This window comes from Artibeus jamaicensis, unplaced genomic scaffold, assembly GCF_021234435.1.
Source record: "Artibeus jamaicensis isolate MK-2021 breed Jamaican fruit bat unplaced genomic scaffold, CSHL_Jam_final contig_373, whole genome shotgun sequence".
Taxonomy (NCBI): Eukaryota; Metazoa; Chordata; class Mammalia; order Chiroptera; family Phyllostomidae; genus Artibeus; species Artibeus jamaicensis.
Genome location: NW_026521807.1, coordinates 5,699,670 through 5,725,274, shown reverse-complemented (window position 1 = coordinate 5,725,274; position 25,605 = coordinate 5,699,670). Strand labels below are relative to the sequence as shown.

General features: G+C 39.7%; 1 protein-coding gene across 3 annotated transcripts in view; it reads right to left on the bottom strand.

Annotated features, from left to right (window-relative positions):
* ATG10 (autophagy related 10) overlaps positions 1-25,605 on the bottom strand; it is a 221,037-nt gene that overhangs the window by 80,352 nt on the left and 115,080 nt on the right. For all 3 annotated transcript variants that reach the window (XM_037142958.2, XM_037142957.2, XM_037142960.2), the window contains one exon: positions 5,631-5,769. In XM_037142958.2, coding sequence (XP_036998853.2) covers positions 5,631-5,769 — 139 coding nt within the window. The remainder of the gene's footprint in view (positions 1-5,630; positions 5,770-25,605) is intronic.

Sequence of the window (25,605 nt, the reverse complement as noted above, 5' to 3'; positions counted from 1 at the left end):
ATGTATATTTTAATGGATGTTTCAAATGGGACTGATTCTGCCAAGGGTAAGAAAGAAATGTTTCTTTTTTTTTTTTTGGACCACAAAACAGACATTCATATGTCCAGGAAAGCTAAAGTATAGTCTCTTGCAACTAAGAGAATAAATCATGTGCCTTTAATGTCCACTTGCTGGCCTCTAGATCCATTTTAAAACCTGTTGCTTTTTATGTATGTGTTGTTCTGTACTAACACAGGTCCCTGTAGTTTTGTTTCATATTTCTCTAGCACACTTTTAAATCAGGGCTTGATTTTTTCCAATGAGATTCTTTTCCCATCATATGTCCTAATCCAGCATTCTACTTGTACCCTAATTTCCCATAATGTTTCAAACATTTACATAATGCAACAAATAATTCTCATTAAATTTCCTCTATTATTTGGACTTTTTAGTTTGAATATATTTGTATTAGTTAAATAATTTTTCATTATTTTTTTAATATCTTTCATTGTTTGCTCTTTAAATTTCACTTCAACCCCTGGAATCTCTTTTTAATCTCCCCAAACTCATGTTCCATTTCATTATTATGACTGGCTAGATTTACTAACTGTTTATATAAGTACAAGTGACATATATGAACTTCTTAGAGACTCTACAATCAAATTAGACTCTAAATTAAATAATCTATCAAGCCATTTTTTATTTTCTGCTCATTGTAATAATTAACTAGATCATTTTTGCCCCAGTCTTTAAGTGCTTCTCTAATCCACTTTTTTTCCTTGTTCAACAGCTGCTTTAACTCTTACTCTACTGGCCATAATAATTTCTCCCTGAAAATGTGTTCTTCCCAGCTCATTTTCCCTGAGGTTATTTTTTAACAATGCTAACAATAATACAAAAAGAACCAAGTTCCTTTTACTTAAATTTCATTCTTCATAATTTCTTACCATCTTTGATATATTTCTCTGTTCTATTCAGTCAGAATTTCTGCTCTAGAAAATTCCTTCACTAGTCCCATTCACCTCTGCTCAATCTCTTTCACTTTTTCTTTATATCCAATTCCTCCCCATCTATGTCTCTTCCACAATTCAATCTCGAATCTCTTTTCGACCATTTCTTCCACAATTCATCTTAAGAAAACCCTACTCCAAACTGGCCCTCTCTCTGTTCCCCCGATATGCCGTGTTCTCTTCCGCCCACAGAAGGGCACTTGCCCTCTTCCCCTTTGCCAGTACTTTTCCCAGCCTCTTCCGAAAAGCCAACGTGTTGCCTTCCCTTGCAGATTGTTGGACTGGGCTACAGATATTTTACTTTTCTTCTCTAATTCCCCCCAACCCCCATCATTCCCTTGTTTCTGTCTTTCTTCTTTTCTACTCCAAAGGTTTCCTCTTGTTCCGGAGCACGGAAAACCTCTTCCTCCTCCTCAATGATTCATACACTGTTCTAGTCCCAAATTTTCCATTATTTGTTCTTTGTGCTGGCCTTTCTCTTGGTTAGGTTCATGCTGCCTTTGAGAAGAAATTATTCTTTGGCTATTTCTTTTGCCCTATTTGTCCATGAGCAACCTTCAGGCATATAACAAGAGGACAAATCTTCCACGTAAAGTATCTGGGTTACATTTTTTAATTCTGTCCCCTTACTCTCTGGGCCAATAATAGAATGGATCTACAGAAAGAACAGACATTCAGTTGCTGAATGGAAGAAATGCTTCCTTCCTTATTCAAAAGCGGCCCATCTGACTAATTAAAGAAATATGTCAAAACGGTTCCCAAGAAGAACCCATATGTCAGCCAAAGAATTAAATATTTTGAAAATGAGAAGAACCACTTGGTCTATTTTTCAATAGAGACTGAGAACAAAGGAAGAGGAACAGAGGAGCAATAAATCAGAATTCAAGCTGAAATATATAAATCCCTAGTTATATCAGTGAAAGGAGAAAATATATAAGCTTAGGACTGTGGTGAGCCAAAGCCACTGTTATATGCCTGAGATATTTACCACATTTCTGTTTTCCATCAGCTTTTGACCAAAGCCAAGGCCCCAAAGGGGAAGATGGGACTTAAAAAGGTGAGAGAATGATGGGGTGTAGACAGAAGCCTCTGGCATGGTACAAATAATTCTTTGACACGGTATGTTTCAAAAATAGGAGAGAAAAAAAAAACAGTGGGTGCTTGACATCAATGCTTTGTGAGAATGAACTTCATAAACTACAAAGCACTATTTAAATATAGGCTATTTATTATTACTTGACAGAAGTGCAGTCCACTGCCAGGCAGCAACTGGTGCTAACCATGTTCCATCACCTCTCCCACACCTACCATGGCAAGACTGGTTGGGGGGAAAGGAACGACAGAAAGGATGCATGTCTTCCCCTAAATCCATGTTACCTGCTATGAACCTGAGCTCCGATAAGCTCAACTAATAGAAATGAGAGGCACCCAGAAGGCTGCCTGCCTTAAAACATCAAATGAAAACGTGTCTATGTGAGGAGGGAGCTGCTCTGTTGGTTTAGATGCCCACCTTCGAGTCTTCAAGACTTTCTATTCTCCTTAGACAGCTAATCCTGCTGTCTCCGAGAAGCACCCCACTAAAGAGTAAAGATATTTAGATGGTGTGGGTTCTGGTTCTGCGTCTCCTGGAGACAACAGCATTCCATCCTTCCATGCACCCTACGGGAGCAGTTCAGAAGAGGGCGCCATCACGTTTCCACTGGGGCCGGATGTGTTCAGAAAGCGTTAGCAACTCCTCGGTGGTTCATTCAACGAATACCTGTTGATGCTATACCACAATTCATACTATGGATATCAAAATGGGTAAGATAAATAATACACACATACAGCCATGAGTGAGGCTGATAGCTTTGGAGGTTTGTAGGTACTTATATTAATTTTCTTCTTCTCTTCTTTTAACTTGAAGCCCTAACTTCTAGCTTACCATTTCATAGGGAACAAGTAAAGAAATAATTCTGTTACAGTGCAACTTGTGATATGATATATGATATGATATGTGTGATATGATATGTAATATAATATGATATGTGACCTGATACAGGATGCAAAATGACATGGGAGTGACAAAAGCAAGTGGCATGTAGGCTGAGTCTTGGGCAATAGTTGGCCTAATGGACATTACAATATAAAGGAATAAAGAATAATTATAGTACAGTGGGTTTGCATTTCAAGAAACAGAATAAAGATTTCTTCTGGAATATAAACCAGATGATTTTTTTAAAGTAATATAAATGTAAAGGAGAATATTTACTACTTGCTTTTCAAAAAAAAAGGTATTGAGCAAGTCAGAGAAACTAATTTTTACTAGCAATCAAATGCAAAAAAAATTCTAAATATCTGTCAAAAACAAGGCTAACTGAACTGTTTTTGAAGCAACAATAAAAGACCCCTGGGCGAGACATTTTATAGCCATCCTCCTTTCTAGGTCGAACTCTTAGAATGAGACAAAGAAAAATCTGGACCTGGAATAATAGGAAGATGTTAGGAATCCGTGCGCCACACTGGCAGAGGTTTGTTTAAAGAACAGATGCAAAAACAGAGAAATCAGATATCACAGGAAAAGGGAATGGATTAAGGGGGGAAAATGAAAAATTATGACTCCAGAGTAAAGAGGGATACATTTTTAGAACACCTATTAAGTTAGGTGAAAAAAATTATTAGAACATGATAAAGGAAAGAATTTTTGTTCCTATTTCTCCCCAAGAAAACATTCAGTGTGCTCTACAAAGATTAAATTTGATATTTTAATGTGTCTGAACAAGCACTAAATGAACTCTGGAATTAAAAAATTTCTCATACTCGTTCTATACGACACAGAATGGGGAGGGGGGCGGAGGAGGAATGCTTCCACACAAAATCAATGACTCGTTTAGTTTCCTTTGTGAAGCATGATAAAGGGAATCTTTGAAAAGTATATAAATAGAATCCAAAGATGCTAGGTTTTTTTTTTTAAGAAATAGAAAACCATCATGAAGAAGAGATCTTAGGAAGTATACAAATTTCATTAAAATGTAATTGGACTTGCAGGAACAATTACCGGGCTGCACTGTGAGGGGAGCTGTTGGCACGTTGGAGCAGAGCACACGTGTGAGCTCAGCCAGCAGCCGCGGCAAGACCCACTTCCAGCGAGAAGCAGTCATGTTTCAGCACCTCCAATTCCCTAATGCTGACAAGCTAAACAACTTGTTTTGTCTCTGGGAGCTCTTCTCTGGTGATTAACTGCTTATGGTGAATACTAATTATATGAAAGTACAGTATTGAAGAAGTAGTGCCCTGTTTCCTCTCTCTGCAGCCTTGACATGTCTTAGAATCTGGAAGGTACTAGGTAAGAGCCATTGCAAACCCAAACCAAGAAAGGTATTTTCTTCCTTGCCCTGGTAAATAATGGATCTCCTTCTACTTTGTAGTACAACACAGCTTGCTCACAAGAAACCTACTTTAACCTCTGGGCTCAAACAAAACAGAATTGTGAAAAACAAGTGTTTTTAAAGTCCTGTCATAATCATAGGGATAAATCTGCAGCAAGGATTTATGATTAGTGAACTCTCAGTGTCTTCAATTCCCCATGTCCCATGTTGAAAATTTACCCCAAATTGTCAGTTCTTAGGGACTGCACCTCAGATTAAAATCTTCTCACCGGGGAGCCTATGAGAATTTGTTCTTGTGTTTTAAATCCTAAATGCTTTGTTAAACCGCCAACACTGCAAAATTAGAGACCGTTAAACAATATAAGGCAGCAAGTGATTAAATCTACCAAATACACATTCAAAGCAGCTTAAGCTACTTTTTAATTAAAAATAAAATATCACTGGCTAAATTCAGATGTCTTAGCTACCCAGAGAAAGTTAGAAGTCTATTCAAAATGCAAAATGCTGTTGATAAGGCCAGATAGGGAAGGAGAAGTACTGGAGTAGGGGGGGTGCTGCAGAGGTGACTCCCCTGGTCCCTGAGCCTGGGGACAGCAGGGCCTCAAACGCTGACCCGGTTTAGTTGGAGGGCATGAAGGGGACAGTCATGGCTGCACTGCAGGGTGAGCACTGGACGTGGTTGCTGATTAAATAAGTTTTATTAGCAAAGGCCTCAGAGGAGACAGGGTGTTCCACCTTCTTGGCAAGGGAAATGAGTTGAGTAACAGCACTGCAGGGAGCAGAGGCACTGGAGATGTATAGATGGCCAAAGGAAATATTAGTGCTATATTTAAGTATAGCTTAAACGGATTGATAAGTGGTTCTTCAAGCAATTATTAGCATTTAGGGGAAAAGGCATGGGGGCTTTGTGTTAATGGGATCACTTGAGATTGAGAGGAATTTTTACTATAAAGTTAGAAATAAATAAACATTGTAGCTTTAAGTTGTTCCTACTTGTTTAAAGTAAAGAAAAAAGGGCCAGGGGGCTTAGTCAACGTTGGGCAGGAGGCCAAGAATCTGAAGATCAGACTTATGGCTGGGATGATATCATTCACTCCCAAGTCTTAATACTCTCTCTAAAGCATGAGAAAATTTACTGGTAAAACCTTACCTCACCCACAGTTTTCGTATTTTTAACTCTATTTTTTTCTCTCAAGAATAATTTTCCAAATCTGCTTTCTGCCTTAATATGTAAATGTTATGAATTTACATTTAGCTTCCAACATGGTCTTACCTAAAAAGCTTGCCCTAAAGTAAAGCACAGGCACTTGGTAGCTACAGGAATATAAGACATGATACTCATATTTAATCACTTCAGTTGCTGCTGCAGTCTCAGTGACTTCAGCATCATCCAGGGGTAACTCGAAAGCCTCCTGAAAAAAAAAAAGCAGAATCAAAATGTTTGTCAATTAAAATACAGGAAGAAGTTCACTGACATGGAGAGAGAAAGACGCTGTTTTCTTCTCACAGAACAGCAGTTAAATAAATATAGAACTATGAGGTAAGGAAAAGGGAGTCTCCCACATTAATGTTTACCATTCAAGTCCTGGATAAACAGTAAAACCAGAAAACATTAGCATTAAGTAATTCCAGATTGTTTTTGAGAGACAAAGCAGCTCTGAGGAAAGAAATGTAAAGAAACAAAAAAAAGAGAGAAAAGAAAAAATATGTATTACAACAGCAACTCTGAAAAATCTTTACTGTTCAATTTTAGCAACAAGATGATGGCCATACAAGCTCCTTCTTTCCTACCTGTGAAAGCTAAAAAACATGCTAACAATTGAACAAGAGACTGTGAAATGTCCCTAAAGATTCTATTGTACTTGCCAAAAGATGATTCATTGTGTGCTGAACAATTCCCAATTCCATTTTGAATAAGAAAGTTATTTGCAAGAGGTTGAGTTTGTTAGGTACATTTCAAAACCTGAACTGAATCTGTTTTATTATTGTGCTGTCTTTGGTATATTTCTATAACAAATCTTGATTTATAATAATAGAGTAGAAGACAAATATCAATGTCAACTAAAATAGGGATTTGTGAGTGAAGATGGTTACAGCCAGTCCACATCTCACCTAATCATTCTTTACTGGCTGATTTTTTTTAATCATATGTGAAGGTTTCTTAAGAATGTATCTTACTGTTTAGAAGCAATTAAATGGACATGTTGAGTCAGAATCTGATTCCACCCACATTCATTTATTTATTTGGATTAGAGAATTTCCTTTGAAATTAATTTAGAAGGAAGAAAGAGCAGGTTGGCTTGGCTCATTTCTACCTCTCATTACAGCAGTAACAACAACAATAAACAATTGGAAAGAGCTATAGAAAAGATTTCAAACTTTATCACTACGAAATGAGGATTCTTGTGGAGATAAATAAAGCCAAAGACGGCTCTCCAGATCTGTATCTGCTATACTAATTCCCCACTCACCGTCTATTCACTGGGGGAGATAAATCACAACTGAAGATAGTTACAAAATAGTTTTCACTAAACTCCCATAAACACTATCAGTTAAACACAGAGAATTAACACCCAGAGAGAAATCACTTAAATAAATATTCCAGACACAGAAAATTAATACAGTAGCAAGAAAGAGGTTTTTCTTTGTTTACTTAAATTTGCATTAGGCAAAGTTATCTATACCTTCTCTTAAAGCAATTTTTTTTTTTTTGGCCTTCTTTTTTTTTTTTATTTTTTTTTTTAAGGAAAACCCTGTTTTGGTTGGAATGGTTGGTTTGATTTTTCGCTTCTGGACACCCTACCATGTGCTGCCATGTTGGTCCTCCAGATCTCGCTCCTTCTCCTAATGGTTTCAATGTAGTCCACTCTATGACTATGCCATGGCTAGGTTTTTTAAACAGTTCTATATTGCTAGGCATTTCAGGTTGATTATAATTTTCTGCTACTACAACTAATGCTGTGATGATAGATATCTTAGCACATGTATCCTCTATTATACCTCTGTTTTTTAGGGTGTAGATTCCTGAAGGAGGTATCACTGTACAAAAGGGCATGCGCACTTTAAAATTTCGATAGTGCCAATCTGTCCTCAGCAAAATGTATTCCTAGGAAAAATGTATGACAATGCTCTTTCCCATACCCCCAAAATACTGAACATTATTTGTGTTTTAAGTTCTTTCCTATTTGATGAATTTTTAAATGTCATTGCTTTAATTTCTATTTTTTTGATTAATAGTGAACATCTATTCATCTCTTTATTGCTAATTTGTATTGTTCTGTGATTTGCCTGTTCTTACCCTTTGCTTATTTTCTGATATTAAGTTTGCATTTTTCTTGTTGTCTTATATAAGTTCTTTGTATATTAGATATAATAACATTATTAGATATATCTATATATCTGTCATCATAGGAAAAACAGGTGTGCAAGAATATGTGATATGTATATGTGTGTGCATGCGCAGAAATACTTTATGTCATTAAACCTGCACGTTTCCTGTTTGCAGCTTCTCAGTTTCCTGTCTGCCCCCTGCCACGTCCCACCTCCTCCCTAAAAATCCTGAACCTGTAAACTCCTTTATTCTACACACACATACACACACACGTTTTTAAATTTGCATTTAGGTCATTGATCCATTTAAGTTTCGTTTTTGTGTACAGTGTGAGGGAGTTTTTCCCAGGTGATTTCTAATAGTCCCTTTTTCTGATTGATTTTTAATGTACCTTCACTGTAAATTAGATCTTTGTGTATATTTATTCCCAATTCTCTTCTACTGAGCTATTTATCTTTTTAGACCACCACTGTCTAATTCTTAAGTAAATACTGAATTGGCTCCTTAATTTCTGCAGAAAACTACAGAAACACACTGCCTGAGACTCAGTTCTACTAGGGAGGATAAAACTCCTGGAAAGAATGACCAGGACTCAAATCAGGCACTCAGGCACGTGCTGAGGAGGTCACCACGTGATCAGTCAGACATAGATCTCCCTTCTCTGGAAGAGTTAGGAGGCCCAAGGACGAAGAGAGAAGGGACAGAGGAAGCTTCTGGAAGAGCCTGTGAGTAGTCCCCCTCCAGTCGCCGTTCTCACTGGCAGCCAAGTCCTCTGCTGGGACTTGAAGGCTGGAGCGCCCGTCCTCCCGCAGAGGCGCTGCTGTGGCAGCCAGCGCCCTGCTCTGCGAAGCAGCGATGCGCAAAGGCGCGTCGGCGTGCTTAGCTCCCATTAAACGAATCTGAATCCTCGGCCTGAGCTCTTTCCATCATTTGTGTTCAGTTTTAGGATTCCTGTGCAAATATCACCCCTTGAAATCATGAAATTTGGAAATCATAGACTTTTACCTATTTTCTGCTTTAATTTCCAAAAATGTCCGATAGTGGTCACTTCCTAAAATATATAAATGTCTCATCATTATGTTGCATACCTGAAACTAATACAATATTGTAAGTCAACTGCAACTGAAAAATAAATTAAAATAAATCCCCTTGAAATAAAACAGAACAAAAGGTTACAGACTGTATGGTTCCATTTCTGTCACATTTTTGAAATGATACAATTTTAGAAATGAAGAACAGGGGGGGCTAATGTTTGGGTGGGTGAGGCGGAGGAGAGCGGGGCATCGCTACACCAGGGCGACATGAAGAATCCCTGTGGCTACGCAGCTGCCGTGTATCTCGACTGTCGGCGTGGACATGTGAGCCTACACGTGTGGCAAAATTACATAGAACGCAATGCCCAGGAACACAAATGGGCACGAGTAAAACTGGCGAAATCTAAATCAGATCAGTGGATTGTATCAGTGACAAGATCCTGAATGTGATGTTATCTACAGTTTTTCAAGACGTTGCCATTGGAAGAAATTGGACAAAAAGTACATGGGTTCTTTCAGATCATTTCTTCTTAAGGCAAACAAATCTACAGTTATCTCAACATTTTCAATTAAAAATGAAAAAGAAAGAAATCGTGAATCAATTTGAGGCCTTTTATAAACAAAATAAATTTTCTAAGACCTCAGGTGCTAACGAAACCGATGGCAGAGGGATTCCATTGACAAATAGGATTTGTTTTGCAGCAACAAAAAAGGAGGGTCGGAGGGCGGAGATGCGGGAGAGGTGTGACTGGCCACAGAGTGACGCTGCTGAAGCTGCTCCATGAGTCCCTGGGTATTTTACCATTACTGTATCATTCTGTCTACTTTTGTGAATATCGTAAATTCTCCAAAATAAAAAACAATTTAAGACAAAAGTTTCTCATACCTTCTTACAGTATACAGAATCACAGAACTCTTAATAGAGAAAGAAACTTGAATCATTTCATCTAGTGCAACACACTCGCCTTGCAGATACACCGAAGGCCCGAAAAGGCTGGCGGTTCCCCCAACGTCACCCAGGTAGGTAGAGGCACAGGGGGCCTATGAGCCATGCCCGCAGACACTGAAGCCATTTCTCTTTCCACTACAGCGTAACCATTACTGTAGCTGATTTAGACTTACGTTCTCAACAACATAATATCAACTTTGGGGGCAAGTCTGATAACATTCTATAAGTTATATTCTGTTATTATGTTTTTAAAAGGACTTGTGATATTATTAGTCATTAGAAAAAGAAGTCATGTTTACATTTATTTCCCTCAAAATGTTGCTAATTCATTAAATGAGAAAATACCTGTGTTGAGAAAATTACATTCATTCAAGGAGCTAAAAGATTAAATGGCTCACATTAATTATAGAAACCTTGATTTTACTTAATTCAATTAACAATAGGTTGACAGTGATCTCTCATTTAGAAAATCTGATATGAACTAAGCTTCACAACTAAATCCCATTAAATAGGGATCATTGCTAGAGATACTTGATAGATATTTTATTGAAAGCAAACCCAATGGTATATTGGGCTTAGGAAATGAGATCTGTATCTCTATTCAGCCTGCAGGGAAAAGTAATTGACGCAAGAGAAACTTTTCTTCTATCGCTAAAAATCTCTATTACTGTTACTGAGAAAACATTAAGTAAGAGGCTTTATTCACAACACTCCTTGAGGGGAACAGCATCTATTTGTTTGTCTTCTGTCAGTGAGGTCTTCCATTCCAACCTGATCTGAATGGGCCGGACTCATAGCCAAGAAGCCAGAGGGCCAGCGGAGCAACGCAGAGGCTCCGAGGGCACACAGCCATCTGATCACCAGGGAAAATGGGCTACGTCACAGACTTCCTCTGATTTTCCCGAACCAACAGCCCTTTCACTTTTCTCAGAAAGGATAAGGACTGTCAAAGTCTTTTGACAAACCACTAAAACAGCAATTCCTTAAAAAATTTAATTATTAAAACCTAAGGTGAATTAGAAAAATCATCTACCTGAAACTTTTGGTAAGCAGACTTTTTGTTTCACGTGCTTATCGTTTTACATCAGGGAGGTCTTTTCACCATCTTTACTCCTAGAATGACTCTTTTATCATGATCTCTGTGGCTTTTGAGCAAGTGACTGTCACAAGAGCCTCTGCAAGTGATGGTACTCTGAGCAACTATAAACGTAGTATCTAGATCATAAGGGGGGTTCAACATCAGGCAGCCATGGGACTGACAGCATCTGGGGTGACCATGAAACGAGCAGCGGTCAACAGGACGGTCCCGAGAATGGCAACTCAGTGAGGGTCCCCTTTCCCAGTCAGACTATCAGTACTACTCCCGACTTTTTAAGGGAAAAAAAGAGGTGCCTTTCTTTGCTGTCCCAGGTCCATCAGAGGGGGGTGAATCAGCATCGGCATGGCCAGTGCAGGTGCCCACTGAGAGAGAATCTGTCTCCTGTGGGATCAAGCCCTTCTCTGCAGCCTGGCATGCTCCGGGAGAAGGCAGGAGGGAGGAGACCCAGAAATCTGCCGAAGCACATCTGGCAGTTTTCTGGAAGTCGGTGTCTGGCTCCATTGTGCTTCTCAGGCCCTGCTTCCTTCAGGGCTGCACAGGAGCCAGTAAGACTGCTCAAGCTCGAAGCTGGGCAGCTGGCAAATAGGCTGAGTACAAAGTGGACTGCAGAGGAGGCTGTCTCTTAGATTCCATGCCAGAGAGGCAGGTCCCCTGGCAGGAGGAAATCAGAACAACGCTTAAGAGCACCTATCATATGCCAATGCCAATAAGTCCATAAATCAGAACAATAGATTAAAAAGCAATATGTTCTAGAAAAGAAATCAGAAGAGCTAAGAAGGACTTTCTTAAAAAAGTTAGATTCTTCTTATCTACTTTTAAGATTCCTGAGCAGCTAAAGCCAAAGAATTAGCAGGATAAGAAATTTGAAAATCAGAAATTCCTTATGGAAAGCATGACTAACTAAAGGAAGAAGGGAAGACCTGGTAGTCTGAGCTTCAAAATTAGTCAAATGTATTTCCAGTCAGAGCTTCTTTTTGCGTGTTACATACGAGACCGGCATCAGTGCACAAGGGTTTACAATTCTTCTAGACACATTTATGCATGTTATATCATTTGCTCCCTTACTCTAGGAGGAAGGCCCAAGGTCATTCAGCAAGTAAGAAACTGCCGTGGTGTAAACCCAAGCCTCTAGGCTCCAAGCCTAGAGCGCCTTCACTCTGCAGAGACATTCAGTTTGGGGGCAGTTAGGGAATGTAAAACCTATGTCCTCTCAGGACTCGCCCTCAGACTTCTGCTTTTGAACTGAGTAGTTCTGGGATGGAACTTAAGAATCCACCTTGTTCACTACCTTCCAGATGATGCTGACGCAGGTGGTCAGCAGACCAATCCAGGAAGCCTTGCCTCACACACACAGGGGGTCTATTTCTTCGGCCTTCTTCACTAAGATAACACCTACAGGATTGTAGCCTCAGGGAAGCCCAATTCCCAAGACTCAAAATTAGGCCCCAAACTCCTTTGCCCTCACTGGCTGCTCAGCTACAGCTTCAGGAGTATCGCTGTCTCACCTGGTTTCCCCAGGGTGAGAGCCTAATGCACCTCCACTAACCTAAGCCATCAGCTCCTCATCCCTACTCCCGGGGACGCGGGCTTTTTGGCTGGCCCTGCCCTTCCTCCTTCTATCCAAAACCAATTCTTCATGTTCTCCTTTTCCTTTTAATTTATTAATTCTTTTTTAAAGACTTTTTAAAAGATTTTATTTATTTATTTATCTTTAGAGGGGAAGGAGAGAGGGAGAGAAACATCTATGTATGGTTTGCCTTTCGTGTGTCCCCTGCTGGGAACTGGCCTGCAGAGAAGCAGCCTGCAACCCAGGCATGTGCCCTGGCTGGGAAACGAACAGCCTCTGGTTCACAGGCCTGTGCTCAATCCACTGAGCTACACCAGCCAGGGCTGATTAATTCTTGATAAGGTATCAGTGGCCTTTAATGCCTTAGTATGTTATTACTCCTTTATCAATTATGACAATCAGCCGTAGGTTTGTAGTAATAACCCTAAGCAAAAAAATCTGTAAAGGGAAATTTGGGTGGCCCAAAGGGGTATATTTTGCACCATGCATGTGTAACACTTTATACACCACTCTACTTTTGAACCCCACAACCAAAAAACTTCCTTGTGCTGCAGGGTAAATCAGTTTCCACTGGATTTTTCTTTGCAGAAAATTCAGAAACAAGAATCATCTTTATTATAATATCCTCTCAAAAGTATGAATCAATTTATTTTCTTCAGATTTCTCTTTTCCATATTAAAAAATTCTAGTTCTTCTGATTTTTTTTACATGCCTAGTTCCAGAGGTCTGCAAAGGTTTTCTTAAAGGACCAGAGAGTAAATATCTGAGGCTGTGTGGGCCGGTGGGTCTCTGCCGCTGTAGCCTGGGCACAGCCATTGGTCACTGTGAACAAATGGCTGTGGCCATGCTCCCAGGAAAACTCATTTACAAACAAGCTACGGCCTGTTGACCTTACTTCGCCCACCCCTTCAAGTCCATCTTCAGGCTTTTCTCGAGCATCATTTCATTGTAATTTTATAAGTAGTAAACAGAACCTTATTAATGGACCTGCATCTCCATTTGGTGAACTTTCCCCCTTTTCTGTTTTTTTTTCTGTCTTCAGATGTCACATTAGATTTCCTGAAGGGATGATAAATTCTGAGCCTTAATAGAATGATGATAATTGAATCCAATAGGCTGAAGTTTGGCTGCAGTCATTTTCTAAAGTAAGAGATAGCACTACCCTAATTTAAACAAGTGAGATTTTTAAATGTCTTGATGAATAAACTGCAAATTCCTTTAGCATATGAATAAACTTCTGCACTCAAATCCACAAATGAATAAATTTCTCTGCCAACATTTGAAATGATAAGGTCTTGATGAATAGGCCGAAAGGCAAGCCCTGCACTAATTCAGAGGGCAGCTGAGCTCCCTGCGACCGCCCCCGTGTGCTTAGGAAACCTCAGGGTCTTAGGAGTGAGTGCAGAACCGTCCTCAAGGATCCAGTCAGCCATCAGCTCCCTCCCCTTCCCCCAAACTGTCTCTGGACTATGCAGATGTGAATGGAGATTTACTGGTTTGCTTGTCGGCTTTTTCTTTTTTTAACCAGGAGAATCCTTGAGACTTCCACCAGTACCTACCACACGCCAGGCAGGCACCGCGCCTGTGCCAGGACAGCGATGCGCGCTGCTTTCAAATGAACATCCCAGCAGTGATAAAAGCATAATGAAGGTTCCCATCTTTCTACTGGGGTGCAAGGACACACTCAAAATCTCAGCTAAGAACCTCCAGACATTAGAGAAACAGTCGAAAATGTAGACTCAGCAGGGGCAAAGGGCATGCAATTTAGAGCTCGACCTGAGTTCAGTTCCTGGCTCTGCCACTCGCTGCTTGGGCAGAGCCCGAAACGCTTTGAGCCTCAGTTTCCTTACTTGCTAAATGATGATAACAGGTTCCTCCCACGTTTCCCTTGTTTAAAGTGTATTAAACAAGATAAAGTGTAAAACTGTCACATAATAGGTGTACTTATTAACTTATTCATTAACTCATTAAATGTTACAGGTTATCTTTTGCATTCTAGGCCAGAGGTTGGCAAACATTTTCTTAAAGGGCCAGACAGTAAATATTTTAAGCTTCAAGCTCGGTTATGTGTCTGTCAAAACCACTTAACGTTGCCATTGTAGCATGAAAGCAGCCTAGACAACATGTAAATTAATGAGTGTGGCTTTGTTTCAATCAAATGTTATTTATGGACACAAAATTTAAATTTCATATAATGTTAACGTCATGAAACATTAAACATGAAACATGAAACAGCCTCTCACAACAACACCAGCTGGTACACTGATATAGATGGCTTCCTCTGATAAGTGAGTGTTCTAGGAACCCATCTATATCAGTGTACCAGCTGGTGTTGTTGTGAGAGGCTGAATTCGGCTTCAGTGAATTTTTTTTTGAAGACTCTTTTCAACGTGTTTCCTGTTTCATGATGGGTGATTTACAAGTGAACACACCATTCTGAGTGTTCAGCAGTTTTTGACCAAAACCAGCATGACTCCTATGCCCCTCTCTCCCTATTCACTCAGTCTTACCCCAAGTGACTTTTTGTTTCCCCATGAAAAAAGTCCTCAAAGGGAAACATTTTGCCCATGTGGAAGAGGTGAAACAAAAAACAGCAGAATCACAAAAAGGCATCAAAATCAAGGAGCTCAAAAACTGTTTTGAGCAGTGGAAAAAACATCTCCTAGGTACATTGCATCAAATAGAGAATACTATGAAGGTGACTAAAGTTTAAACATGTAAAAATAAATACACAATTTTTATAAATAAATTCTGGGTTTTGGGGTCCCCCTCAGACACTTATCTTATACGCTCAGGTATCCCACATATCTTGAACAGTGTCTGTCACACAGTAAGCATCCTATCAGCATTTGTTAAATAAAATAAATGAATGAAATGAGTATAAACTGTTCCCATTTCCATCCTATAAATCAGAGGTCTCTAGTCTTCGCTGATTGTAATTCTAGGAGTCAAAAAATTTCAGCACTCAGCTTAAAATGTGTATTTACCTGTTCATCAATTATGAACAGGTAAATACACAGGTTTTCTTCACTAGAATTATGAACAGTATTTCTCTATAATATAATATGTAATGTGTAAAACACATTAAAATTTAAAACCTAAAGAATAAGACAAAGAAGAGGGAAAACATTTCACAAGGAATTACTTTAGTTGGGTGATAACCGGGGCACCGATCCCACCCTGCTCTTTGCTCTACCCACCCGAGGGCCTTCGCCCGCCCTCCTGTCCCCTGTGGATGTCTTGCCCATGTGGTACTCAGCTTTCTGGTCTAGTGGTTGTGGCTGAATAAAGTTGCAAAAATGTTGATTTTAAGGTATGTGTTGAAAAAGTTAACACCTAAAAATGGTCACACATGTAAACAGCATGCAAACAAGCACACTGCCGCCTGCCTTACACGGAACGCCCGGCTTTAGAACCACAGCTGCTGAGCAGCCAGGCCTGGTCCTGGCCCTGGATGACCAGACACCAGGAAGGCAGACACCCAGATCCTGCCTGCCCGGCCAGCCTGCTTCCCTGTCTAGCCCTCAGGGCAGCAGCTTTAATTCAGATCCAGGAGGTGACTTCCTTCCTCTTGATGAAGAATCCCATTCTAATGTGTAAGTCAACACAGCAAATAAAGTGTTACAGAAAGTTGCAGTTATTTTATTTATTAATTGTGAAAACATGTTTTTTGCCAGTAATATCTTGATGAGAGCAATTTGATGACATACGCTGCCCTTTTTCGTTTTCTTTTAAACCTTAATTGTGATACAGCAGTTCAAAGGTCTAGTTTCAGTTCCTTTTCCATTTTTCTGATAGGTAATTTTAATGGCTGCCATAGCCAAGAAAGATCCACAGACCCATGTGGAAGAAGTCTGTTATGGGCTGTGCTTAGCTAATCATGACACGCACATTCCGGTTCCCTTCTCCAGGTGCAAAAGATTTGTCTTCATGTTCTGGATGATTTCCAGTGAGTTCTTAACCAACACAGCTTCATACTATCATCAGGCACAGCATACACACAGGTCAGGAGTCATTACTAACAATGGGAAATATAATTCTGTCTCATGTAATCTTCATTTCAAATCTGGAGAGCCATTTTTTTAAAAGATTTGCTTTACTGTTGCTTTTGCATACTGCCACATTTTTCTTCACTAGAGTTTTTATCAGGCATCTTGAAAAGCCTATAATCTGACCAGTAAAGAGTCGTGCTAGCTCGAACTGGACACGTCATCCTGGTAAGCGCAGCACAGTAACTACATTTCATAACAAGCACTGGCAGGGGTGAGAGTACCACTGTCAGGTCCTTCCTGTGGTCTGGCTCCCTCTGTTTGCTTCTGGGTGCCTCGAGTAACCTTTCGGACACCTGGTCTTTACACAAACGAACTCCGCGACAACCCGGCATGAGTTCATGCTTAAATACTAGTAAATCTTCATTTACAATGAAGTAAATATAAATACAATTTTTCTAATGTTATTTCCCATATCTCAGTGGATTGATCTGCAAGCCCTCTGGGCACATGCATCAATTGGCTTTAAAGATGGTGCTGGTGACCCCGACCATCGTTGAACAAAGTAATGAAGAAGGTAGAATTGATCTCTGGCATCCCCTACACCTAACTTTGCATGATCTTGCTTTCCTCTTTCACACAAAGCTCCCAAATTCAACCCTTCAGATCTGATCTCCAGAGGAAAGGGACCCGATACATGGATCAAGGGTAATGTTACAGGTCGGGCACGTTACTCGAGCCTAGAGCCTCTGCACTGAGGAGAAGCTTTCCTCAACAGCAAATCTTAATGAACCAAGGACCATGCGGTTTCTGTTACAGAGACCCTGAAATGGCAAAGGGGACAGGGCCAGTATGCGGGGAGGGCCGCAGTGGCTTCTCTGGCACCCTCCCGACTGTCAGAACACAGTACGGGTGACTGCCTGCTGTACGAGGAAAAGCCTGCCCTGCCAAGGCCAGCTCGAAGGGCATGTGGACAGCACCAGAGCCTCACGATTTGTCTCTGAAGTGACAGAAATTGCTCCTGGAGGGAAGCGACTATGTTTGACTTCCCCTGGCTGTATCCCCATGTCTCCCTGTTACTAAGCCTGGGCATTCAACCACTTTTTCTATTTGTAATGCTAATGACAAATCAACATTCAACATAAGTTTCCAAAGAAAATAAAAGGAGCTTCTGCTGGTAGTAGTGAATTAATATATTTTCCTGGTTACTTATAATGGTAAAGAATTATTTGCATAGTAAGAAAAATGCTAATTTTATTAAAGTGCTATTAGATAAGGCTTTTAGACTAACTTGCAGCATCCTAAAAAATTATGCAGAATGACTTGATTTGTCAGTTCTAACCTCTTTGGAGTCATTTGCCTGCACAGTTGCCACACTTGAAGGAAAAACCCAATCCAGCACTGACTTGTTTCCTACATGAATTGGGAAGTTGTCGTTAAGAAGCATCTGCTCCCTTATCGCGTGCCTGTGAAAGCATTCTTGTGCCGGCTATCAGGGACCACTGAGCAGATGTTTGCGAGCACTATCCCCACCGATAAGGAGCTGCAACATAACTAATGGCTTCAGTTCCTCTATAAATGAATTTCACTTGTTTTCTAATGGATTTAAAGTTGTGTCATGAACTTCAACTTTTGTGAAGGAACTTAAAAAAACCCTCACAGACAACAGTAAGGTGATGACCAGAGGGAAAGGGGGCTGGGAAAATCGAAGAGGGGTCAGAGGGACACGTGGTTATGGAAGGAGACTCGGGGTGGTGGACACACGATACGACATACAGATGATGTATTACAGAATTGTATCCTTGAAACCAATACAAGTTTATTAACCGATGTCATCTCAATAAATTAAATTAAAAAAAAATTTAAGGAGCTCATAGTTTAATGGGGAATGTGGATAAATATTTATGGTATTGTGTCATAAGGCCAACAAAGCAAGTACAGATGTTTGAAAAAACTTCAACTTTTAACTCAAGTAATTCACTTGCAAAAAAATTGAACACAAAATAATGTACAGCAATAAAAACAAAGGGTCAGACTCAGCCCCACACCAGCATGATCAAGTCTGAGGGTGCAGAAAAGGCCTCTGCAGACCAAATCCCTCGGCCACCTCGCCATAGGCCAGCCGGAGGGTTAGCCACCGGAGCTCAACTTCTTTGTGCCTCGGAGCCAGGAGGGTAAGCATTTGCTCTGAGACTAGGGGCAAATAATTAAACTACTAAGATTTTTAAAGTCTCAGCCAAGATTTTCAAGCTGACAGTGGGCTCACAGTATGGGAAGGGGAACGGGAACCGGCAGCCGCATCGAAAAAGCGGGAAATGTCTATCAACCAACACAAGCGCAGCAGTTACAAATGGGTAGCACGTTCCTAGTCTAATAAAATCCCCTAACTCTAAGCAATTTAAAAACATGAATTATGGTGGTTAACAACCACATGAAAGTCTGCAAAAATAATGTTCTTTTAAACGAAGATCTAGGGTCTATTCAGGGCCCATGTCTCCCGGTGGCTTCGTCCCAGAGAAAACCTCCTGAGGAGGGTGCGAATGCAGCACCTCCGTGCTAATTTCAGGAGCGCCCATTAGGTGTGGGGAAGTGAGGCTGTAGGGGTGGGAAAGAAAGCAGGCCGGGGACATCAGTGGGCAGACCACCACTGTAGGCAGCCAGAGCTGATTCCCACTGAGAACATCAAAGACACTATGGGGGACCACTTCAGAGTGGTCCCACCTGAGCAGATGGGAAGTTGAAGTGTGTAGCCACCAACTCACACCTGTAACTGGTTGAGGACTGCTTCCTTCAGGAAGCTACCTCCCCGAATTGCAGGGCTACCTCACACTGCGCACTTGCTGCCGTAGAGTGCCTTCAGGCCTTCAAACTCACTGCACCAAACCCAAGATCCCACAGGAAGGGGAGGTGCCTGGGGACGTGGGCGGGGCTAGAGAACACTGGTGCTGACCTGGGACAAGCCTAACAGCTTAGTCTCAATCTCGACTCTGGAATCCAAGACACCCTGAAGTTTTTTTTGAAAATTTATCTTTTCATATGTCTGGCACCAGAACTCGTTTCGTAGCAATTTGTATGTAAAACTTTTTTTAAAAAATATTTTATTTATTTATCTTTAGAGGGGAAGGGAAGGAGAGAGGGAGAGAAATATCAACGTATGGTTGCCTCTCATGCATCCCCTGCTGGGAACTGGCCTGCAACCCAGGCATGTGCCCTGATTGGGAATCGAACCGCGATACTCTGGTTCGCAGGCCCGCACTCAATCCACTGAGCTATACCAGCCAGGTCTGTATGTAAAACCTTTTAGTCTTTATTTATTCTACTTTTGATGAATTTTGTTTCACTAAAAATATTAATATCTTTGAGAACAGGGATGCTGCCCAGACACCACTAGGAATGTAATGCAATACAGAATTTTCTTTCACAAGATTACATTACTTATCTAAAATGCCCATTATTCTGAATTCCATAACACAATGTGGCGCAAGGATTGTGAGAATGCCATTTTTTGGTGACTTCCACCCTTCTGTGAGATTTGTCTTGAGCATAATAATATAGATAGAATTGTATTGACCTCCCTGAAAAAAAGGCACTGAATAAATTTCTAAGCAATTACCAGATTAAGAAATCTGGGGAAAGGAGAAAAGCAGATGAACGGGAAAAGAAGACAAATAAAGACTAGGAGAAATGAGGATAAAGGAAAAGAAGAGAGAGAGAGGCGACAATACTACAATAAAAAGCTAAAAGCGTCAGTAAAAAGTGAGCGCTAAATGAAGACTGAGCGAAATAACAACACAAACAGGTTTTATACTGCTATGCTCCAATTGCATTGTTGCCAAAATCTAGTCCCCCAAACTTTGCCATAGAAAGGTAAAGAGAAGAAAGGAAGAAGACCAAGGCTAGGCATACAGATAGAGCATGTAAGAACTGATTGAGGAATCCGATAATAGACAGTAAGGGATACTCAAACGGGGATCACAACACACATCCCGTAGGAATCAATCACCCCTGCTCTATAACCACCATCACACTCATCAGCTGTATCTGACTTCCAAATCTTTGCCTCACCCATCCCTGTGCAAGAATAGTCTTCCTTCGCCATTAGAACACAAGCCTTCCTCTTGATTCAATTTTGCCCTAGAGTTCCTCTGTCCTAGAACATCTTCCTAATCAACCATATCGGTCTAATGTTTGACCAAATCTCCTTACCAATAAAATGTTGCAATTATTATATTTGTATGTTCAAGTGTCTGTGCACTAGGCTTATTATGGAATGGCAGCTATGGTTCCTGGTAAAACTTTTTAGCTATATGAGTATTTTTATTCACCAGGATTCTCAGAGCCCTCTCTTTACCATGGTCCATCATGTTTAATAGTCTTAAGATTCCCATTTAAAATATCAGAACCCTACACCTTCAAAAACTCCATCAAGAAAGTCAAAATCCAACTAAAATTAGAGAGTTTAAAGTATGAATATCAGCAAAGGTCTCAGTCTTTTTAAAAAGGTGATCTTGTTAAATTATCATTTACATAATTTCCATATCAGTTTCTCAAGCTTATATCCTTGAAAAACTAATTATCCTAATTATTGAGATCCACAATCACAAACCTTTCTGCATTCAATAAACATTAACTGAGCATCTAATATGCCTAAGACAGTGTGCTGACTAGATTTTTAAAAACATGACAAATAAACCCCATGACTTGTTACACAGAGGTTGTGCAATTAGGCAAGGGAGCCAGGTTGTATAAATTATATCCACCGGGACTATAACCCACTGCAAACTGTGATAATGACTGCATGAGCAGTGTACGATATTCATGAACTGCAGATAAAGACCTCAATTTTAACTGTATGCTGAGGTGATGCAAAAAGGCTCAGTTTAAAAGGTGTCATTCAGCCCTGGCTGGGTGGTTTGGTTGGAGCATGTCCTGTGCACCAAAGATGTGCAGGTTCAATCTATGGTCTGGGCACATACCTAGGTTTCGGGTTCAATAACCAGTCAGGGTATGTGCAAGAGGCAATTGATTGATGTTTCTCCCTCACATCTGTTTCTCCCTCTCCCTCCCTCCTCTCTCTAATATCAATAAATATATCCTCAAGTGAGGATTTAAAAAAACTGAAGGTGTCATTTGGCCTAAATAAATAATTATTCCAACAGTTAGAAACGAAGAATAGTTTATTCCAGGCAGAAATAACGGCATGATCTAAGGTGTAAGATAATGAAGCTCATGGCCAATTTAGCATTCACCCTGTCTGGAAAGGAGTGGCGTGTAAGAGATTTGACATGGGATAGAATTGTTAATCCGACAACAGACTGTAGAGGACTGAAGTACAGAACTTAGACTATGCTTGGCATGTGCAGGGGATCATAAGGAAGCACTTCTGAGACAGTGTAACAAAGGAGGAGGGCGGACTTCGGAGTCACTCTGCCTGGGTGTGGAACTTGACTGCCCCACTCCCTGGTCTCCTTGATGCTGGCTGGGTGGCATCACAGGCTAACCAAGCTCTCTAAGGCTCAGGTTTCTTAGTTGTACAGGAGATGGTTTATGAAGCTGTTGGTAGGACTAAATAAAATAATCCATGTAAGACATTTAGGACATTGCTTAGCATGTAAGAAAACAATGTTAGAGTGTGATTATGATGATTATTAATGTGGCAGAGTAATGTGATTAGAGCTTTGTTTCAAAAAGAATAATCTGGAAATGAGCTGAAGGATGAATGGAAAATTAGAAAAGACGTGCTGAGATAAATTAGAAGCCTATTTAAATAGAATGATGCTCAAGAGAGGTCATGAGAGATTTTTTTTAATGGTATTGGGAAAGAAAGGACAAATGACAGAGGTGCTCCTAGAGTATTTATTTGCCTGAGCAAATTACTGTTGAATATAAGGGGCCCCAAACAAACCCCTGTTTGTCAGACAACTGCAAGGTTTTGAGCCTAGATAACCAAAAAGATGGTGTCCTTAACAGTAAAAGGAGCATTAGTAGCAGGTTCTATTTTGGAGATTCTGATTTAAGACATCTGGATCTTACAGGCACTGAATTTGTAGGGCAAAAGTCTAATGAGAGATGAGGCCACAGAAATGGCTGTAATAATAGTTACCACTATTTGAGCATTAATGGTACATGAATTAATGCTCAAATAACGGTACTATCTGCTACATGACTTCTATAAACTATGTATGTCAGTGTCAAAAGCAACCTGATAAGCCATTATTACTTTATCCAAACTGGATCCTGAGGATCTTAGCTACAAAACTTGCCTAAAACCACAATCAGTAAAAGATAGGGAAAGAATTCTGCCCACACATATAACATTAAAGCTTGGAGATATTGTAGATTTGAATTATCAGCAAGGAAAAACTAACTGGAACAACTATAATAGATAAAATTTCTAAAAGAGAAAAAGACAAGGCCAAGGAACAATCTTGAGGAATATCATATCTCAGAGCTAGGAGAAGGGAAGCTAGCAAGGAGAAATCCACAGATAAAGAAGAAAAATAAAGAGATGAAAATGACAGAGAAGTCACAGAAGGAAAACCTTCTAGCACATCATGGTCACCAGCCTTGGACGTGACAGAGAAACGAAGGATAGTCTGAAAAGGCAATTTGAACTGATGTTTCCATTATCACTGGTGTCTTTTAAGGGAGAAAATTCAACAGTATACAGAGAGGAAATGCTAACATGATGGGGCAGGGAAGGCAGAACCTGCGCCACAGAGAAACTGTCAGTATAACATGAGCTCCTGTGGGAAACTGGGATCTTCCACACTGTTCTTTAATGGCTTTAGTGTGTTTGTGTGTGTGTGTGTGTGTGTGTGTGTGTAATTATACCCCTGAATTAGAAGGTTGGATTATTAAAAAATATAACAATGGTCCTTAAGACAGAAGGGACTACTTGAAACAAAGGAAGGAAATCCTTGACTCTTACAGGTAAGTTTAATATATTCGTTATTATTTTCCTTTTTTAGTCTAAAACTAGCTACATTTGTCAGGCTCTCTGGGCTCTTTTTTGCTCCATTTAGCTTAATTTTTTTTTCATCCTTTAGTCTTTTCTGCGTATATTGTGACTGATACTTTCAAATAATAATTTAGCATGACCTCTTCATTTTTATGCCCCTTTCCAAACTGGAATTATTCCTGAGACTGAAAGAGGGTGTTAGGCAGTAAACACATTTTTTTTTTTGCAGTCTACAGATATTTTAAGTAAAGGGCACTTAGAAGTTGAACCCTCAAAAGCAATTTTCTTAATTAGCTTAATTAGCAATGATTGTATTCAAATCAAGTATATCATTTCAAGAAACCCTTCAAGGCTCCAGATTTTGTATATAATTGCAAGGAATCAGGTATTCTGAAACATCAGGCAGTTTCTAAATCTTGTCAACTATCAATCTTTCAGTGCAAATTTATTGGTCATCTAGTGGGAACACAGTGCAATACTGATGGGGTGTATCTATTTACAAGAAAATACCTCATGCTCAATGAGTAGCAACCCATACAATTTATAAATTCAGAGCTACAGAACAGATCTCCATGGCTGCGCCCACACATAGACAATAAGCCATGGATTCCTGCCGCCAAATAGTGCTTCAAGTGTTTCTATTTCCAGAGGAGTCCCCCCCCCACCCCGCTTTTAGTTCTCTTAGTGATTAAATGTTAAAGAACCTAGTCTGCTGCTAAAATAACTGGTTTTTCCAAAGAAAACCAGGGGAATAAAAGTGAGATCGCAATATTCATTGTGGTTTGAAAAAATTCACAGCAATTCAAAAAGACTTACAAATCAAAGAATTACAGCACCCTTGCTCTACCACACATACTAGTACATGCACAAATGTTATAATAATACCTCATGTGTTAACAATCATCTATAATGGCTAGAAACTCATTTGTCCTTTAATTGCTTTAAAAGTGTTATCACAATTGAAAAGTAAATTTCTTCAGGTGGAAAAAAATCAATAGACCATGAACATTTGAAGGGAAAATTAGTTTAGGACATACACTTCATCAAAAGTAAACACTTCTTTCCAAATTTTGGTCTTTTCCTCCTGCTGTTTATAGTCAGGCAACAAAGCTTTATTACATGAATAACACCAGCACTGAAGGAATTTTATTTGGATTTTATAGGCATAAGGTAGTGGAAAAATCACCACAGTCTGAAGTAATTTGACCATTAATTAAAGAGTTCAGGCATAAATTGTAAGGCAAAACAAGAAGAATACTTCAGGAATCCCCAATCTTCATAGGACTCTACCAGGGATTCAAATTTTATAAATACTATATCCCAAGATTTAACCCTCCTTGAAACTCTCCATTTCTCTTGATGACAACACTATACCATGATTTTCCTCCTAAAATTCTGGACATCCTTCTCAGTTGCTATAAAGCCATCTTTCTCTACTTAACTCTTAAATACTTGTATTCCCCAGAACTCTGTCTGGAGCCATTATTATGCCTCACCTTACTCACGCGTTCTTATTAATCTCAAATATCCCACAGCTTTAGGTTTCACTTATATCCCAAACCTTAATCTTCTACCAAGATCACTATTTAAAGTTTAGATAGATTCCATGGCATCTCATTTCAATGTGTCCAAAATATAATCCATTACTTTTCACTGAAGCTGTTCATTCTAAAGTATGATGTCTTAGTAAAAGGGATTAAAATGAATCTAGAACAGTGCCAGGTCACTAATAAAAACTTATTGAATGAGTGAAACTACTCATTGGTCAACAATTGTTCATTGAGGATGTTAGTATAGCCAGACACTCTGCCAGGTGCTAGGGACTGTAGACACAAGCAAGAAAGGCAAAGTCCCTGCCTTCGTGAAGCTCAGTCCACTGGAGAAGGCAGCCACTAAATAAATACTCACAGGTGTGATTTTTTACATTAATTATAAGTGTAATTACAAAGGAAAAAAATAACCAATCTAAAAATCACCAAAACCAGAAAACTTAAAAATATCTTCAAAGTTTTTCTTTTCTTCCCATTCCATTTCCAATTGGTTCCCAACTCTTATTAGTTCCAGTTCTGAAATTTTTCTGATTTATTTCTTCTTCTCCATCATTACTGTCTTGTTTAATTCAGGGCTTCATTATCTCTTTTCTTTAACTGGTCTCTCTGACTGCAATCTCTCTTCTTTAGGGTCCAGCCATGACACTATTGTATTTCTACAGGACATATGTGATGACGTCACAATCCCCCAGAAAACCAATCATGGGTCTGATGTGGCCTGAAGAATATAGCCTCAAATCCATTATATTCACATTTCTCATTCACAAT